General features: G+C 38.2%; 1 protein-coding gene and 1 long non-coding RNA gene across 6 annotated transcripts in view; one reads left to right on the top strand and one right to left on the bottom strand.

Annotated features, from left to right (window-relative positions):
- Positions 1-19,439, bottom strand: part of LOC105356674 (uncharacterized) — an 84,221-nt gene that overhangs the window by 20,848 nt on the left and 43,934 nt on the right. For 2 of the 4 annotated variants that reach the window (XM_078938962.1, XM_078938963.1), the window contains exons 2-8: positions 12,747-12,939; positions 12,411-12,641; positions 10,867-10,935; positions 10,633-10,709; positions 10,283-10,424; positions 7,695-7,932; positions 2,661-2,745 (exon numbers count right to left, since the gene is read on the bottom strand). In XM_078938962.1, the coding sequence (XP_078795088.1) occupies positions 2,661-2,745; positions 7,695-7,932; positions 10,283-10,424; positions 10,633-10,709; positions 10,867-10,935; positions 12,411-12,641; positions 12,747-12,920 (1,016 nt within the window). In that variant the 5' untranslated portion in view covers positions 12,921-12,939. Of the gene's footprint in view, positions 1-2,660; positions 2,746-7,694; positions 7,933-10,282; positions 10,425-10,632; positions 10,710-10,866; positions 10,936-12,410; positions 12,642-12,746; positions 13,127-19,439 lie in introns of those variants that run through there. The other 2 variants (XM_078938964.1, XM_023950398.2) reach the window with 2 other exon arrangements.
- On the top strand, positions 13,637-17,408 carry LOC111946687 (uncharacterized). 2 transcript variants are annotated; one of them, XR_002872424.2, is made up of 6 exons: positions 13,637-13,796; positions 15,242-15,320; positions 15,481-15,624; positions 15,715-15,888; positions 16,003-16,124; positions 16,588-17,408. It is a non-coding gene; the product is annotated as an uncharacterized LOC111946687 (long non-coding RNA). The 2 variants fall into 2 exon arrangements; XR_013652438.1 differs by lacking the exon at positions 15,242-15,320 and having other exon boundaries at positions 13,649-13,796.

Here is a 19,439-nt window from a genome sequence, read left to right as displayed (position 1 = left end):
AAGAGTGGTGAAACCGAACAAGAAAGGGGAAGAAACAAAGGCCTCAGAAAAATAAAGGGAAAGAAATTAACACAAAATGGAAAATTAAGATCTGAGAGACTCTCACAGATCAATGAAGCTTAAGATAGAATTCAAAGTTATTTTAGGTGTAAGTGAACATCACTCGCTCATTCGGATTTTACCCTTAATTATCCATTCTGTCTTTGTACAGCAGCGGCTCAGTGCTGAAAACTGCGCTCCCATGAGATTCCCTTCCCCTCCAAGCCAGAACATTAGGGAATATCAAGGAATATTACACACAGGAATTAATGCTCAAAATCACCTTTCTAGGTTTAGGTTCCTCTCACAACCCTCCCTCTCTTAGACAAGATAATCCAGGCTCTAGCACCGGATATATGCCACTAATCATCCAAAAGGTTTGGGGGGGGGGGGGTATGGAGGATGGGAAGGAAAGGTAAGAAAGACCTTGGGGGAAAAGGAATGAGAGAAGAGAGATTATCAGCATTCATGTTTATGCTATACAGTAAACTTGCTCCGATCATTTGACCCAAAATGAGTCAGGTCAGCAGCTAAAAGACAAACATCAATAAACTTACTGGTGGGGGGATATGATAATTACATATAAAGAGAGGTTTGTTACTCAAATTATTTACAAGCGCTTGTGTTTGCATGCTTTCTCTCTCTGCCTCGAGTTACTGAGCAACAGCCTGGCAGAGATATTCGCTGAGCTCTGCCACCTGTTTCTCCAGCCATTCAGCACAGAACTGTATACCAACAAAAATGCCCTTGTTTTATTTCTAAATAAAAACTACAAAAAAAGTACATCTTGGTGCCACTAAGCAGGAATTCATCTATCCTCCCAAAAAGTCAAATGTAACAAAATGATATGAATTCCATTAGTGTTCCTAAAAACAAACACGGGCGTGTCACTCAGCTATTAAGTGTTAAAATAGGCCCATAAGAGTGAGAGTATATTTGCGTGTGGGTGTGTGTGGCAGCCAAGCTAAGGGAATGTGAAGGGGATCAATATGGAGGGGTCTATTTCTGCCACGCAACTGTGTGCCTGTGTGTGCTCTGGTCCATTTGTGTCTATGAGCGTGTGTGCGAGCGAGCCTGTGCGTGCCGGCTGCCCTGGCTACAGGAGAATCGATACGACAAATGATTACCATTTCCACAAACCTCCCTCCACAGCGTCGCTTCGACCGCTCTTGAGCCTCAACACCCCCACCCGCTCTCCACACGCACACGGAAACCAAAACAAACCGCGCCACCCTTGACCCACACTGTACCTTGTAAGCTGAAATAAGAATAAGAAATTACACTTTTACTAATAGCGAAGCAAAATTAGTTACACCTTTTAAAGGTCGAAGTTTTCTGCACATGAACCACAACTAACATTTAATGGATATTAAAGTAAAAAAGGAAAAACGGACTAGTAGTCACCATATAAGTATATGTAAGATAAAAACACACAAATATAAACACTTTTTTTTTCATCTTTCAATGGAAGTTTTCAGAAAGATATGCTGATGAAAACTGACTAATGACCAAACTAGACATATCATTTCAAATGAGTTCATTTCTCTTCAAATCAAAAACATTTATACAGTGTGGAAAATATAGAAAACCAGTCCTGAATTAAACTCCAACAGTGAAAGTAGGCTGCTCACCAAATCACTGACTAAATGTCTGAGCAGCAAATTTAAAGCTAATTTTAATACAGCAAGTCAGTGCCTGCGAAAGCTTAAGCACAACCAGACAGCCAAAACAAAAAAGAAAGAAAAGACTTGATAGATTGCTCCATGGAGACAGCATATGATAGGAAGAACAGAGTGGGAGAGGGAAAGGGTAGAAAGAGAGGAGGCATCCTGTGGAGAAAGGGGGGGATTTCCCACAGCACAGATGGAAGCCATTAGTACCGTGTTGTTGCTTAAAAACCTTTCATGTCTTTGCACTTATTAGATAATACTGGGTTAACAGTAAACAGCATGTTTCGGCAAATGGATCTAATATGCAGACACAGCGATTGTTTTACCACGTAGTACCTAAAACTGGCTTAAATGTCATAAAATGTAATAATTCAGAATGTAGCCTATAAAGTCGCCATACTGAGTTTTAAATTGTCGGTTGACGACGAGTATGTTCCATAGCTCAATTTAACCAAGAAACTCCCTGAGATGGAGACTTGCAGTGAGGTCATGTTGAAGCCAAAGCCACAACCACAACTATGTGTGCACAAACAGGCGCACATAAACACACACACACACACACACACACATACGGGTGGGTGAAACATGCTTGCTGATGTCATCACCACAGCTTTGGTAACACACAAGGATCAAGCAGGGGTCTCCCCTACGAACTCTGAACTCCATCACCTTCAATCTATTGTCTCTCCATATATTTTCTCCATATACTTGATAGTAAATACAAAGTATTGAATGCAATCAAATAAAAAGAATAATTACTGACTTAAAAGTGAAGGTGATTATGGCTGCTCTGTTCCACACATGTTCAGCAAAAAAAAAAAAAAAAGACCTTCTGTGCACAGCACATAAAAGGTCTAAATGTTTTTGATTACTGAGCTTATCCAGGGGAGCATGGGAACCAGGGTGGGAGAGGGTGTTTCTTTCCCCTCTTTTCCTCTTCTACCTTCTTACCTTATTTTCTCCTCCGCTAGCTTCCCCTCATTTAGGCACCCCTCCATCCGCCTCGCCTCTTCTGCACCAACTGCCAACTCCTCCACTGAGCAGGAGACAGGGAGAGACAACAGAGGAAGAAAAGTGTGAGATGAAGAGCAACAGTTCACTGCAGGCACACTTGCTTAAAATTCATTTGAATTCAAATGGTCATCTGGCAGACCAAAAAATAAATAAAAAATAGCCACATAATATCATAATATAATATAATAATAATAAACATGTTTGCTATACAGAAATAATCACGAGAACAAACATGAAAAAATATATCACAACCTCCAGCAAGCCCACCCCCCAATTAGGATTGATTCACAGAGTTTGCCTAAACAGAAATGATTATTGATTCTCAAAAAGTACAGTGGAAAAACATGAGTCACTTTGGAATCCAAAAATAAATAAAAAAAGCTCTTCCCCACAGGAGAGCTGAGCGACTTTCTGAAGCAGAGAGAGGAGGAACGGACACGTTTTACTGCTTCCACTTGAACACGGAAGCAGTTGTTCTGCAGAGACAAAAGAGGGGCTCCCCGCTTTGGTCAATAGATGGCACTCTTTACCTTGAGCGAGCTACTTGAGCCTCTGACTGCAGCCCTTCAATCACGTTCCCTTCTAAGCCGTCTCCTCCATCTTCATGCAATAAAACTCCATTGTCCTACACCAAGTAATTTAGCACATTGAGTGGATACATAAACCACGACTCAAGCTTTTTGGTTAGGTTTGGTTTGCCGGACCTTTATGGTTTCAATTAAAATTTTAAGATTTGCTACCTTCTCTTTTTCTTCTTCCTCCATGCACTGTTTTGAGTCAGTGTTTCTTCAAACCTCCTAAAACCTTTTCACAAAATTCCTTACTCATTGAATATAGCATAAACCGTCAGCCATCGGTGGCCAGGGCTAGTGAAGATTGAGAGGGTGGGCACACTGAATATGGAGAGGGTGTGTGTGTGTGTGTTAAATACTTACAGGACAAACCTTCACTATGTGTATTTGACCGAGCAAAATAGAAAAAGAGAAAATGTTAAGTGCATTTTTGTTACCCTTTTAAAGCTACACGCTAGCACTGTGTTTTTATCGAAAAGACCAAAATAAATAAATAAAAACACTCAGCTAGAACCATTAAAATAACAATGAAAGTTAAAGAAAATAAAATCTACATTTAACAGATGCAATAACCTAAGCTTTTGCACCATCAAAACTGTTTAAAAACTAAAGCCTTAGGAAAATTGAAGCTGCAGCTGGATTTCCTAAATATTTTATGATGCACAAACACTTTTGCTTGTGTGTCTGTGTGCATGTGCAAGTTTCAAACCTTGGCTATTGCACTGCACCTCAAGGTGAAAGTTTGCTATGAATCTCAATAATCAATAAAGCAGAGATGTGAAAACTTGAGATTGGGATCAAATTCATATTCAGGGCATTAGTCTTGGGGTGACCTCAGTGACACCTCCCACCAGTGGAGGCCACACAGAGAGCAATTAGTTGCATGGAACAATCGTTTACACAAACTATTCTCTAAAAGACGTACACACTGAAAAATTGAGACAGGCAACGTGCAGCATGGCTTTTTTATTTTCTAGAAATAAATCTGTAAAGAGGAAAAGTTGAATATGAGTCAAACAGCACAAAAACAAAGGGCTTACTTGTATAGTCTATTGAGTCTTAATCCTGTAAACATTTTGTGTATACATCTGTCCAAAAGATCCAAGAAATTGTAATTTTGTCATTGTCAGTCCCTAAGTAATTTCTCAGTCTTTTATTCTGACCTCAAAATCTAAAGAGTTATATAAAGCCATAATCTAATTCTGTCTCCATCTATCCTCCTCAACAACTTCGTAGGCCTTCAAAGCCCATCGTGCAGTTTATAATCACAGATTTGCGGTCAGATTACCCTGCTCTCACTGCTAGCCTTTAACATGAGAAGGAAGAAAACCTTGCTAACCCTGAATCAGTGGTTGAGGCTGGGCCGGGCCCTGCCTGGTCCTCATAAAAGCTTCATAAGGCTTCATGTGAGCTTCCTTTGGCTTTGTTGGAGGATTCGTAGCCGGCTAAGGTGCTCCCAAGAGATGTCCCAAAGCCTCCCAAGACTCTTTCACTCTCTTTCTGAAGTTTCATAGGCTTGCAACACTGCTTTTGGGTATAAGCCAAAAGGTGCAGGCGCACAAATACACCTCAAGAAATAAAAAAGAAACACTAATATGCACACAACAGTGACTTGCAAAGGCCAACACACATACACACACACACACAAGGATTCCTAAACTCACACACACTTATACCCCAACGCACTCCCCTCTTGCTCTCTCCTCTCTGCTTTATTTACAATCCTTTGGCAGCGGTACAAGGGCCCGGGGCTATAACACACGGCACCTAATGCTCAAACTGCCAGGTAATCTCATGTCTGACATCCCCCTTTGATAGAAACTGATCAATAGACTCTTGTAAAGGAGTCATTTTCTCTGATGTTTCTACCAACCACTTCTCCCTATCTCTAACTCTCTCTTTTTCTCCGTCTCTTCCCCCCTTCTCCTTTATTAGCCATACATTTATAATTCATATTTCAGCCGAGTTGAGTTAGCCTTGCAAGACAAGGCAGGGGGGGGGGGGGGGGGGGGGGGGCAGCTTCTTTGTGTAATAAAGAACAATAGTGGTAAAATGATGGGGAGAAATGCCAGTGTTTGCTGCTGGTTCCGGTGAACAACAGTTTTGGGGATCGATAGAGTGTGAAATGGGATTATAGCTAGTAATAGAGGTGAATTGGAGGAGAGAGGCCTGTGCACATGTGTGTCCTGGAATCCAGAATGGATATCAACGCACACACACAAGCACAAGCACAGCCCTGCACAGATATGCATGCACACACACGAGCATCACGGACACGCTCACATAATGACTTCATCATCTTTAGGCAGATGCACACATGCATCACAGAGGGGTGGTAATATCACATTTCTGTTTTTGTGGGAGTTAGGAAATAAAAATATAGTTTATGTTTATGCTGGTGTTCCATTTCTACCAGAAGACCTTACAACACCTTTTATTACTTATCAAAGATGAGACTATAATATATATCTGGCTCTTAAATATATTTTAACCAGCCATCCCCACCTGAATGTCACAAGGTTCTTGAATGCATGAAGAGCTCAATCTTTGCCTGTTCATTTTCATTTGTTTGTCTACAGGCTGGACACGATGCCCACTACTGTGCAGCATGAACTCTGCCCAAAGCATACCCTAAGAGCACTAAGTGACTGACAGACAGAGCCATCCACCATATTTAAGTCATTGTTTTTTGTCTTTTTTTAATCACTCCCTTTTTCAGACACTCCTTGGCCCATTCTGACAGCATATGATTGACTCCAGCTGTCTTCAAACACTTCAACCTCATCCATTTGACACTTACCTGTCTTCCAAACTTCTTTCTTTTTGTCCTTTCATCTGACTTCAGATACCTTTTTAATGTTATAACCATCAAATCGACCTGTGTCTATGTAAACACACTGACTCAAAAAGTCACTTCATGACAAGTCATCAGCTGGTATCAAAATAATGCTTTTAGTCGCCTATTTAATATCAAGGATTACACTTCATGCTGCAAGTTACTTTCATGTATTACTTCCCATAGTACTGTATTTTCCGTACTAAAAGGTACACTTTATTTACTTATTAGCCTTATAACCTGAAACACCTTTTACAATGGTGGACCAAAATTGTTGGTACCCCTCAGTTAAAGAAAGAAAGAAAGTCCACAATGCTCACTGAAATGACTTGAAACGTTCAAAAGTAACAATAAATTAAAATGTATTGAAATTTAAATAATCAAAATCAGCCATTCATTTTGAGTTGTTGATTAACAGAATTATTTAAAAAAAAAACATTGAAATAGGGCTGGACAAAAATGTTTTTGTTTAATCCATCCTCTAACAAGTTGTTTTTTAAGTCCACTTCAATCTAGACCTGATCTTCAATTATCAATTAAGTCATCCTCCCACAATATATACATTAATAACATAAAAAAGTCACAACAAGGATTCATGTTATTACAAAGGCTCTTTGTTCAAGACAGTAATTTCTCCAGCTCACTCCACAGGCAGTTTATTCAGACCACTGCTATATCCAGGTAAACAATGTCCCCTTTGTCATAATAACGCATTTTTATTCTTCTTAAGTCATTACAATAGGCTCTGCATTGGTGGGTTGTATTTTCTGAAGGCAAAAGCTGAATAATGTGTGGTTTTGTGTGAGAGTAGAGTTGAGGGAATGTGTTTTGATCGCAGACAAAGGCCAGGCTACACAGCGTTGTCCTTCTGTCTCTATCTTGTTAATGAGCAATGTTCACTGAGCAAGCCAGCCACTGTCTGCCATGGAAAGAGACCTCAGATTCATCTCTCTGTGGACAATAGGTGATTGTGTGCTTGTGTGTTTTGTACCTTGGAGAACCGGTGTGTATGTGCAAATTAAAGCAGTGGGAGTTGGAAGAACTGACTGTGAGCGTGCGTTTGTGAGGTGTTTGCCTGGCGTGACCACAGATATGTACGTTAATTCTTAATGAGACATTTCTGTTCCCAGAGAGACCTAACCATCACCATCCCTGCTCTGACACACCACTACAAAGGCCATCATCGAACACACACACACACACCCACTCACACACATAAACCAGATCATTACCATACAGCTAACGCCATGGACCATTAAATCAAGCTACATTGTGTTGTGAATGAACGTTGCATGCAGACAGCTAGCAAGTGAATCACTACGCTCCTGTACTTTAAGCGAACTGATAAAGCTAACATCAGCATGACTGATTTTTGCCATGAAAGACATGGCGTCCAAGCTGCATCTAGCATTGTTCCTCTGATGGACGAAAACGTTCCCTTAAACGTTGCAGCAGAGACCAACAAGAGCCAGTAAGAAAGACTAAAACAGTAAGAAACAACATATAAATAAGTGCAAAGAAATGTAAAATGCTCAATTATTGATTTTACCTGCGGATAGCTACCTGCCATCTGGTGCTGGTTTTGTAGCACAAGAAGCTGTTGCTTCAGCTGTTCATAATAGATTCTTAGAGTCTGGATTTCTTTGATAGCATTCCTCATTTTTTCCTCAGTCCTGCAAAACTCCTCATGATGTTTCCGTGTCTCTCTCCTTTGTAGATCCAACTCCACACTCCTTCTTGCAGACTCTTGTTTGGCTTGCGTTAGTTGTTTCTCTGCTTGACTGAATAGTTTCCTGTGTACCTGTAGAATGAGTAAAGCCCAAAACAGAGGAAGGAAGAGTGTTATTCTTCTGAAACTAATTCACATAAACTGTCTTTGCAAAGCTCTTTAAGATGCAACAGACACTTTTAGCTGTTTTCAAATGCTTTGAAAACAGTCAAAGCATTTCTTGACCAAAATCAAATTTATTTATTTATTTCTTTGAAGCGGCACCACTGTTATTGTCAAAGGCTTAACAAAAAATTTACATTCACCTTGAGGAGAAGGCGATGTGCTCACAGGTACATTTGAAAGACTGCTTGAATTGTTTGCCAGAGGCACTGCGTATAATATTATTTCTGTTAGATTGTTTGAAAAGTATTTTAAATATTGGAAACTTTTGAAAATAATGGAACCACAGATGAATTCAACATTCCAACAATTCTAAAAATAAATAAATAGATAAAGTCCCACTCTCTGTCGCACACCTAGGTGTGCAAAATTTGTACTCCCCATTTGACCCATACCCTGGGGGACCGCTGAGCTGCAGACACAGCCGCACTCGGGAACCATTTGGTGGCTTAACCCCCCAATCCAACCCCTTAATGCTGAGTGTCAAGGCCACAAGGCCACTGACCACTGGGCTGATGAACAATGTGGACTTTTTGAGAATACAGCTTGAACATCTGTGGCCTTTCAGTTATATTTCCTACAACTTTATTCCATACGTGAATTATTTTGTGCCAATTTAATACTTTATTCAGAAAAATAAAAGATTTTGATGCGTGAAATCTATTATTCTTTGCATTTTGCCTCAGCGTTACTTAGAAGTCAAGCACTCCCAATTGCCCAGAGTGAATATGCATGACTAAGCATTCATGTAAATCATTAACTCTTGTATAATTATGAGCATTTGCATAATGATCACTATTAATAATGTGCAAATGCATAATGCATGTGATTAATGTAGATGTAGCTGTCAACATATATGTCTCTTCATGACTCATTAAGTGGTATTCCACATGGAAGATGGTTACAAGTGTGAACCGGACCAGACAGCGAGACAAATCTTTCCTCCAACCGACCACATTTGGGTTGAAGCGGCTTTTTTGAGCTCAATTTTTTTATAAGCACATGTGAAAAACCTTGATGAAGACCACATGTAACGCACACATTGCTGCGTAAAATGAAATATTACCACAACCACCAAGACTACAGTCACACATGCTCACTGCCAATATGTCCAAGTCTGCCAGTGACATTGGCACTTTGCCAGGCTGCAGTCACCACTTTGAGTAATTTGAATATTTAGTGTCCCATTGAGCTGCTAATTGGAGTCAATTTTACCAGCCTTGGCACTGTTTGGTGCTTTAATTAATGGCAGGGCAATTTGTTTCTGCCAAGCAATCATGGGACAATCATAAGAGGGACTTGTGCGTGATGCCTGTAGCTGTGGCAAAGTGCTCTTTGAGAGCTTGAGCATGATCTCTTACAAATATTCCGAACATGCAAAGATAACATTTACTAACAGTGTCGTTCATCTCACTGGAAAGATTTAAATTCACATCTAATTCTGCTCCCAGTGACAATTTGAATTCAGAAAACATACAGAAAGAGTACATAACACAAAGTCCATCTTCTGTATAGAGGAATAAAAACAAACTGCCTCTTGTGTTGCTAAGCATTACTGTCAGTGATAGTCATAATAAATATTTTGAACTGCCTCTTTGTGTAGACATTACTTTACATACCAGTGCAAAAAAGAGTTTATGCTTTTATCAAAACATCAAAGGCTAATAATACTTGCAAGAAAAAACCCATAATCAGTTGCGAGATTTCAGTTTTGTGCTTGTTGTTGCGACTTCCAGTCTACAGTAATCAGCAGGATTTATAAGAAGAGAGTAAAACATATTGGTACAGGCAATTTTAAAGAATTTCATGTGTTTTGGGTCATTGCAAGTTGAAAACTTAGCTAAACATTTAAAAACTAGATGAAAAGATAGCTAACACAAAAAGTAAACATTTAACTTTATTCAAAAGATGTTCTGATGTTAAAAAGCAAGGAGATGTTGCTAAACTCAAGTGTAACTAACTATATTCAAATATTTTGCCTGCTGATTCATCACTTACTGAGTTTTTGCAAACATCAAAATCCCCCAAAAATCACAAGTGATGTTGAGACACTAACTGTTCCTGTAACTCCACCAGAAACAGAAGAAATGTTGGCTGAAAACAAAACTATATCTTTATTTTCTTAGTAGCCAGGTGAATAATTGACTAGCATTTTTCCAGAATGAACATACAGCAAGTTTGTCCCAAAAATAAAGGATATCAAATAAAACGCTCTGCAAGCTAAGGATGCGGTAAGGTAAAATGTGCAGGACAACTTTACCTTTTTGTTTTCATCCAGCATAAATTTTAAATGTCCCAATTCCTCTTTTAAACGTCTCACTTTCTTTTCTATCTGACTGCAGTTATTCTTGGGTTTATGGGATTGAGAAAGGGACTGCTGGAGATCCTCTTTCTCCTGTGTTCTGCAAAGAAGAGAAGAAACATTTGTGTTAATTAATATATCCTCAGAAATTATAAAATGTAGAGATAAAGACCAAATATTTTCCACACTTTCTACTACTGGAAATAGGGAATTGTTAAACAGGATAGAATAGAGGCAGATAAAGACGTGAGGGAAGAAACAAGGACAGACGTGGAACAGATTCAAAGTTTTATTCACACCGTTATTACCGTCTCCAAAGCTCTAACTTCCTCTCAAGAATAGCCTTTTCAGTCCGCGCAAGGCATTCATCTTTGTTAGTACAGCACTGCAGCACACAAAATAAAGATATTTTTGTTTGGTTTGTGTAATTTGATGAAATATTAAATTTCCTTTTAATGCATGCTACAGCTTTTTTACTGAGAACTTAAAGAACCTTTTTTCAACATTTTAGATGCATGTGATACGTTTCACTTGACCCTTACCTCCTGCTGTTGCTGACGGAGCTTTGTCCGATGAAGATACTCCTTTTCAGAACAATCCACCATCACTTTCTGTGTAAACGCAGATTTTTAAGGTTAACAAAAAAGAAGATTTTGAATAGTTCACTCAAATATTAATCGAACTTTGTGTAATTAAATTTAAAGATGAAGCCATGAGTTATGTGGCAAAACAAATATTTGTTATCCACTGCATTTCATTAGATTATGGGAATTACGTTAGACCAATAAATGGCAAGATATATTAAAGAAAAAGTTGATTATGCTTTGGTCTCATTTGTGTATTGATCCGCACAAAAAAGTACGTTCCTATAATGTGCCAGAAAGTTGACAAACAACAATCAAATACGTTCAAAATGAGCAATGATGGTATTTAATGAAAGTAAAATTAGCATTAGAGCAAAAACATATAAATTCTCATATAATTTCATACCATAATGTAATTTAAAGACTTTTGAAAAATGTATTGTTTTTACTCAAATGGCACCATTCTGCCTATGTTCATTGTTCAAGATGATAAACTATATCATTGCCTGCAATCTTCATATGTTAGGCGCTGGCCTTTATGTTGGAAAATTATATCATTAACTCCAAAGTAGTTGTTTCTGCAGGAAAGGTAAAACATTGAAATGTCCTTTAGTAAAAATACAAATGGAATAGAAATTAGATTAAAACAATTAAAATATTTATTGCATAAAAAATTGCATTAAATATACATTTAATAAATGTTTACTTTAATTCTATTGAAGTTTAAAATGAAAAAAAAAATGTTTGATATCCTAGCAAAGAGAAAATGAAGGTATAACTGATTTTAGGGTTAGCTGAGCCCAACAGTGACAAGAGGTAGTGAGTAAGAGGAATCTGAAGCTCCATAAGAACTCCTAACCTCTTGATAGGCGCGTCACAATCAAAGTCATTACCCAGTGTAATAAAGGGCCTGAGATACAGCCATTCTTCAACAGCCTAACTCTTTTATAACCAACAGATTAAAGTTGATTGGATTAAAATGACATTCTGCCCGTCTGACCTTGGCGGCAGCAGTTAAGTTCATCCAAATTAAATTTCTCCATAATAAAGATGATTCATTTGTTGCCGACATAGTAAATATAAAACAGAAAGATTAAGGAAAAACGAGCGTGTGCTCACTCAGTTGCGAAGAGTCTGGGTGTGCATGCAAAAAAAATAAAAATAAATAAAACTTGTTCATATTAATCATTTAATTTAAATGCACTGCTATCTAGCACAACAGTAGTTTATGAGGATTTGCTTCCATGTCTTAAAGAGATTTCAGTACAAAACTGCCACCAGTATTTACTTTTGTTGCCTCCTGAGGAGCTTTAAAGAGTTTCATGTCACAAACTACTTTTTATTAAAATACTTATAAAAGGGGGAAAAAAAGTCCTCTATTTTAAACTTTAAAAATGCAAAGCTTACAAAGATTAAAATAAAGAAGTGGCCTAGGAATGTGTTTGTTCTCTTTGGAGTCTTCTTTTCTCCTATGGTTCATGAAAAAACATCCTTGCCCCCACCTGCTGTTTGAGTGAGTCCATCTGGTTATGCAATGCTCCAACATGGCTCCTCAAACGCTCCACTTCTTGCTGACTCTCTCTCAGTAAACTCTGATTGGCTTGGAGCTCATCTGTCAGCTGGTCAAGAGCTTCTGATGTGCTCTCCCAATGATTTACCTTTTCTTCATATCGTTGTTGCATTTCAGTTAATTCTTCCTTTACAGAAAAACTTGTTAACTCAGACTCTTGTAGCTACAAATAAGATGCATTAAGAAACATTTAGACCACAGGTAGACAGAACTATAAGATAAAGCTGTTTAATATTAATAATGATGAAGAAAATGAACTATAATGCACCTTTTGCCGTAAATGTTGGAGCTCATTCTCCTTAATTTTGACCTGCCTTTGTACTTGAAACACTTTTGCTATTGCAGTGGTGTATTTTTGTTTATAGATTTCCAAAGTTTCCTTTTGTTCCTGGATTTTGGATGTGGCTTCTCTCAGCTGCTGATGAATACAGTCCATCTCCATTTCTTAACCTCCCCGCAACCTAAAAGCAACACAGTAAAACAAATGTCACCAACAAGAATCTTCATTTTTTTGTTCTTATTTACAAGTTCATAATGTTATTTTGACAAAACTTTATAATGGATTTTAAAAGATTTTAACATTTTAATGATAGTATAACTCTTTTTGGCCTCTCAAGTCATCAAATCATGCTGAGCTGCCCTTTTTCTTGAAAGTCTGCAAAAATCTTAAATGGGAAACTGCTAAGTTATGAGGTTCAACTTGAAAAAAAAATATTTTTTTGCTCCCCAAAAAAGTAGGTTTACATTTCCTCAAATTTGTTTTTCTTCTTTTCTAGTTTGGTTAATTCTGTTTAACCAGAAAAACATTTGACCTTTTTTACTCCCAAATGTTTTTACATTGTAAGCTGATTTGTAGGATGGGATTTCATGGCTCTTAGAAACCACTTTAAGTTACAAGCAGTAGGACAAGGGTTAAATAAGAAATTAACATGATTGGTTGAATAACTTAAAGGGAAAACCAAATAACAGACAAATATATTTTCTCGATTCCAAATTGGTAACTTCCACCAAAGCAAACAGAAAAAGAAAAGAAAAAACCTCTTTGCGTTTCTCTAAAATTTAGTTTGGACTTCTTGCATTGTGGGTAATCCTACACAGCAAAATCTGCAGTGTTGATTTGTGTTGAATTTTCCAGTGTTAAATATTTCGAGTTGATTAGTGTTGATCTTAGTGTTGTTTTGAGCACATCCAGTGTTAAAACAGATTTGGGGGCGGAGCTTTGTGCTGCAACGGCTGACGGAGTTATTTCAAACTCTGTTGGCGGTTTTTTCTCGGAGAGCGGAGGAGGAAAGTCGTCTGCTACATTCATTTCAAAAGGGTAAGAACAAATATATAAATGTCTTCACTATTATAAACATAAAGCATGTTTGTAATGCGATAGATATTAGTTAGCTTCGATACATTTATTGCTCTTAATGTTAAGTAACGCGCTATTTTTCTTTAGCTAGTTTTTCAGTGTTACATGGCGACCCACTCCAATTAAAATCGCCTTTTTTTTGAGTATTTTTAACATATTTTGTAGCATTTCTCTGATGATATTGGAAATTAAATAATGTAATATGTAAAACTGTGTTTCTTAGTATTTCTTATTGTAATTGTAGCAGACAAAAATGCGCCGTTCGGAAAAAAAAAACTCAAATATGTGACGCAGTTACTAAAATGCGCGACCCGGTCTCTCCGCTCTGCCCCCCTCATGCGTTTACCGTCAGACGAATAGATCGATGAACGTCTTTGTCTCGTCTGCGCTAGAATCTGTATCTAAACTGTACGCATAACGCAGTGTCGGTAGTGTTACCGGTTTCCAGCCCAAAGTAATCTGAAAACCGCCAAACTCTTCTATGTCCTCGGGGTGGGGGCGCTGCGTACGCTGACACAAGCACACACACGCCCACCCCACACACAGTTCTGCTCCCGAACTTTCATTCATTTTCTTAACCCAATTTTGGACAGGCGGGGCGGGGCGGGGCGGCAAACCCCCAACAACAGGTTGTATGACAGAGCCCGGGTCCGTTAAGCGCCGTCTCTGCCTGTTGCGTCTCCAGTTTAAAAAGGATAGCGGCACTCCAGCGGCCATACAGCCTGACTTAGGCCGGTACGGTATTTTCATGAGAAACCCCCCCCCCCCGCTGAACCGACCCTAAAACCGCCAAAAACGCCCCCAACATAGTTAAAAGACAACTGAGCGCTGTCACAAAAAGGATCCGAAATATAGTAGTAGTAGTGGGACTTTAAACATCTAATGTTATAACTATGGTACAAGGTTGGACTTTTTCTCAATTACAGGTGTGAATAAATCAAAAGCACATTTTTAAATTGAAAATGATTTGAGCATTAATAAGAAAAGTAACTTCTGCTTCGCGCCATAATTATCTAAAGATGGGGGAGGAGGACGAGAATGGACATTCATTGGAGGCTTGACAGGGGCGCGTTTTGGAAAACGTTTTGAGACAAAAAATACACAGTAATTTTATGACCTTTTTGCTACTTATTTATTATAAAATACTTAAATGTCGCAGGATGGGTGAGATTCTGTGTGTGCATGTGCGTCAGTTAAATAGAAAATCACTCCAGACACGTTTTTGATCAAGTAATAGTTGTTTTATGAAAGAAAGCTAGGAAAAGTTGATTTTGCTTATTAGACATTTTTAAAAGTATTACTGATATGAATTGTGTTCATTAGAACAAAAATGTTTATCTATGCTTCAACTTGTCAAAGAGCAAATTAATTCTGTGAAACTAAAGTACTGTTTTTTTCCTTAAAAGTTTCTGTTAACTGCCACTATGCTGCTATAATACATCCAATTACAGTCAGGATTTACCTATGCAGATCTCATCTGTGAAGGTGAGCAGGCATTCTGTATAATTAAATATTTACATCATTAGGTCTTTGTTAAAATGCAAGGAAGCTGGGAATATTTGATCAAATGTAATGACATTTTTTTATTACTGCCGATGTTATTACTTTTTTTCTTTCTTTCGTTCATGCCAATTTTTTCTTCCAGTAAAAAACAAGTTTGGACTTCCGGATGGAACTGAGCTTCACATTTTTGACGTCTCTGACACAGCAGTGGAGGAAGATGTTCTTCTTGAACTTATAGAAAGCAAACCTGACCTGTGTCTGACTGTTTGTGACAGCATATCAGAAAGTAAGTTTCAGTAACTTTTTGAATGATTTCACATAACTTATCATTAGCTCTTGTACAAATTTTTACATTTTTTCCCTTTCTCTCCCATAGAACATTCATGTCCATCCACCCTCCCTGAAGAACAGTCAGTCACTTTAAGTGTGACCGACTTCTTTAGAGAGCTAAGCAAAAAAATCATTGAGGAGGCCAAACACCTGACACGGACAAATGAATTGTTTCAACTTTTGAAAGCTGCTGAAAAATTAGCAGAGAATGATGAGACCAGTAAGCATTACATTGTCTATAGATATGATAGTATACACTGTATTATCTCTGTGTTCAGAGTGGATAATAATAATTTCTTCCCAAATTCTCTGTTATTTTTTTATATTTTGATAGACTGGGACAGTGATATGGCTTCACTGCTGCTCCTTCTTCATCTGTTGCCACCCACAGCAGGACGAAAGAGGATTAAAATAAGCCCCAATGATGCTGTGCCTAAAATGGTGCACTTTCATAAGGTATGTGTTTTACAATATTTACAAACTGGGAGTGAAAACAAAACCACAGGTAGGTGTAGGCACAAATGTGTTCATATTTTTTATTTTAAGTTGTGCAAAATATTAATTTGTGCACACTTTTGTGTTTCAGCATACATTTCTAATTGACAGTTATCTAACCAAATATTCCTCCATTAAACCATCTGTCCCCTCATCCACCTGTCTTCTGGATCTTCTAACACCAGCTAACTTTGTCTTCCTCCACTGTATCCATAAACCTCCTCTTTGGTCTTTTTCAAGACCTCTGGCAGCTCTAGACTCAGCATCCTTTTACCAATATACTCATTGTCTCTCCCCTGGACATGTCTGAGCTATCTCAGTCTGGCCTGAATTCTCTAAATTGGAGATAATGTTTGCACCCAAGAACTAACTATCATGTCCTAAAATATCTATTTATTTTGAAATCTTTGTCAATCTTTTTCAGTCATGTTGCAGCATTGGTGAACACCTGCAACAACGTGAAGGCAAACAACCTTGCCATTGGCAGAACCCAGAACAAAATTGAGACCAACATCGTTGTGGACAAACAGCTCATTCCCTGCCAAGCCACTAGTTCACTGGGCGCGTTTGATGAACTGTTTAAATCCCACTATGTTTTCAACTTGTCCTATGAGGAATCCCTGGTCCAGCTCTACACTTTTGTTCAAACAACCATCTTTAACATTGATGTCACAACAACAGACGAGTCTCCGAGAGTTCGTGAGTTGCGTGCTAAACTGCTCAACTAGCTTAAAAATGTTTAAGTGTTTCATTTGTCAGGCTGTTCATGTGACCTGTAAGTCTTTGACAATCCATTTAAGACTTGACCATAGTTTTTATCCAAGCACCAGGTTTAAGTTGCTTTGTGCACAGGGTTGTTGTAGGCGTCAGTTTTCAACTTATTCTGGTTTCAAAAAGCATTTGGAAACTGTTCACGTTACAGAGTGGTAATTCAGCAAACTTGGAACCATTTGAGGCTTCTTTCAATGACACAACAGAAGTAAATTCGGCAGATGAAACTCTGAGGTCACATTTCAATGAGCATTTATGAGCGTACAAAGTGTTTGTTAGTAATGAAAATGATTTCATTAAAGCAGACAGTCTTGCCATTCACAGGCCATTCAACTTACAAAGTGCCTACAGTGAAGACGACAGCATTTATATTGTACCTCTGTCTTTGTTGTAATGATGGTCAAGTTTACCTTGTGCTCAAAATGTTATTGTGCTTGGAGGATTTCTTACTCTTAATAAAGAGTTTAAAGCTTTCTCAAATGTCATAATATTTCTTTCACATCGTAAAATATTTTTACACTTGGTGTTTTCTCAGGCGGCTGCACCTACAACGCAGCTAGGGATAGGTAGGAAAAGATGATTGTGTATCTGCTTCTACTTCTGTATAATCAAAGAAAGCCACGCTTCAACTGATCGTCGGTTGTTTGTATGTATATATTGACATAAACATATTTACAACATTAAGGAAACAAACCTTTTATGTTTTGTATTTGACTACTTATAAAAGTAAACTTAACGTAAGATAAAACTAGTCTTTTAAAGGCACTAAAGTACAGGAAAAAAACTTATCATGGGAATCAACTCAGAATAAGAGTTAATTTTTGACACAATTTAGTGTTAAAAAAACACTGTTGAAGTGTCAAAAATAACACTAAGAATGTCAGTAATGTAACACTATTGCAGAGTTAAAATAGTAACACTTTATAAAGTGTAATTTTAACACTGGGCTGGTGAGGATTATATAAACACTCGCAAAGTGTTAAAATTGACACTATGGGAGTTAAATTAACACTGCTGATTTTGCTGTGTACATTACAAAATCAAGAGCAAACGAACATACAATGAAAGAGAATGCATTTCAGCGTTTAGTACTTCATCACCACACGTGTCTAAAAATTCAGAAAAAATAGAGGTCTCCCAAAAAAAGACTGTCATGATTGGTGCTGTACCAAAGTAACCTCTGTCGTAATGACAGGGAAACCAAGGAAGTGAAACCAGCCTTAATCCTGGCGTTACACTTGGAATCCTACCACAGCTCACCTCTCGAGGGGAGAGGTTCAGAAAGTTAAACCCGCTCTAACACTCATCTCGAGTTCATCCACGTTAATCCAGTTGTAATCTGGATCAGAACATGAGGGTTTACAACTAATGACAGCCAACTAGTTAGTTTTCAGTGGTTCACTCCAGCTTGGTTTAACCATGGATTAACTGGGTCTATCTAGGACTAAGACTGGATAGAGGGTAGAATGACTGAGAAACTTGCTCATGCAAAGAAAAAAAAGACAAAAGAGAAGAGTCATCAACAGGGATTCTCTTCTTTAGAGTAAAAAACTGAACCAGTTGTTGAACGGCACTAAACCACTGACTCAATGCGTACATTCTTGATTAAATGTTTGGGAACACATCAGTTAATAGCTGTATTAATTACCTTGTGGCTGTATAGCTCTGATCTAAGACACTTAGAACATTGTATGGTTTCTCTTGTCAAAAGCTCACAATTGTGCTACCACTCATGATTCATTTACAAACTATATCTGTTACTAGATTAAATACCTCATAATGAGGCTTAATGCAGACACTGTGGCTTTCTTGTGACCATAATTAGAAGCTTGTGCTTTGGGGAAAACAAACAACTCTCATTAAACATGATGGGAAACACATTTGACTCCACTGACCTGAGGAACCTCATTTGGCCTGTCAGTTAAGTGTTCATGGCAGCCACATGACAACCCAGATGACCCTTCCTCAATAATAACTTTATTGTCTGATATATTATCTAAAGCCTCTTTCTTTCCCCATCTGAATTCATGTTCAGATCCAATTACATGTGAAAGGTTAACAAACACAGAGGTCATTTTGTCTTGTTTAGTTCCCCAGATGACGTGATTGGAGATATATGTAAACTGACAACTTAAAAATAAAGTTTGTAAATTTTATGTCAGTTGTGTAAGTGCATCAGATATTTTTCAACTGTTGAGTGCGTTGGCACAGTGGATGTTTTTGTTCCTTGGGGTCCATTTTCGGACTGCATTTGAGTTTTATGACCTCCAACCCTTTTAAATTTACCCTGCCCTGTGTTTGGCTGAGCTCAGAGCTGTTCTGCTCCAGTCATCTGTGACACAGGGTGTTGGTTCCCATCCAACTTCTTTAGCTTTGTGAGTCTGAAACAACACGCTCCCAAAACGTCTAACCTGGCAACTTCCAAGTCAGAGTTCAACTGATCTAAAGATTTCACAAGAGATATTACCTGCTGGGGGGGGGGGGGGGGGGGGGGGGGGGCAAAGT

This window comes from Oryzias latipes, chromosome 20 (assembly GCF_053564925.1).
Source record: "Oryzias latipes strain Hd-rR chromosome 20, Olatipes_Hd-rR_3.1".
NCBI classification, from domain to species: Eukaryota; Metazoa; Chordata; class Actinopteri; order Beloniformes; family Adrianichthyidae; genus Oryzias; species Oryzias latipes.
Note: the sequence above shows the minus strand (reverse complement) of the source record. Positions and strands in the feature narration are given on the sequence as shown.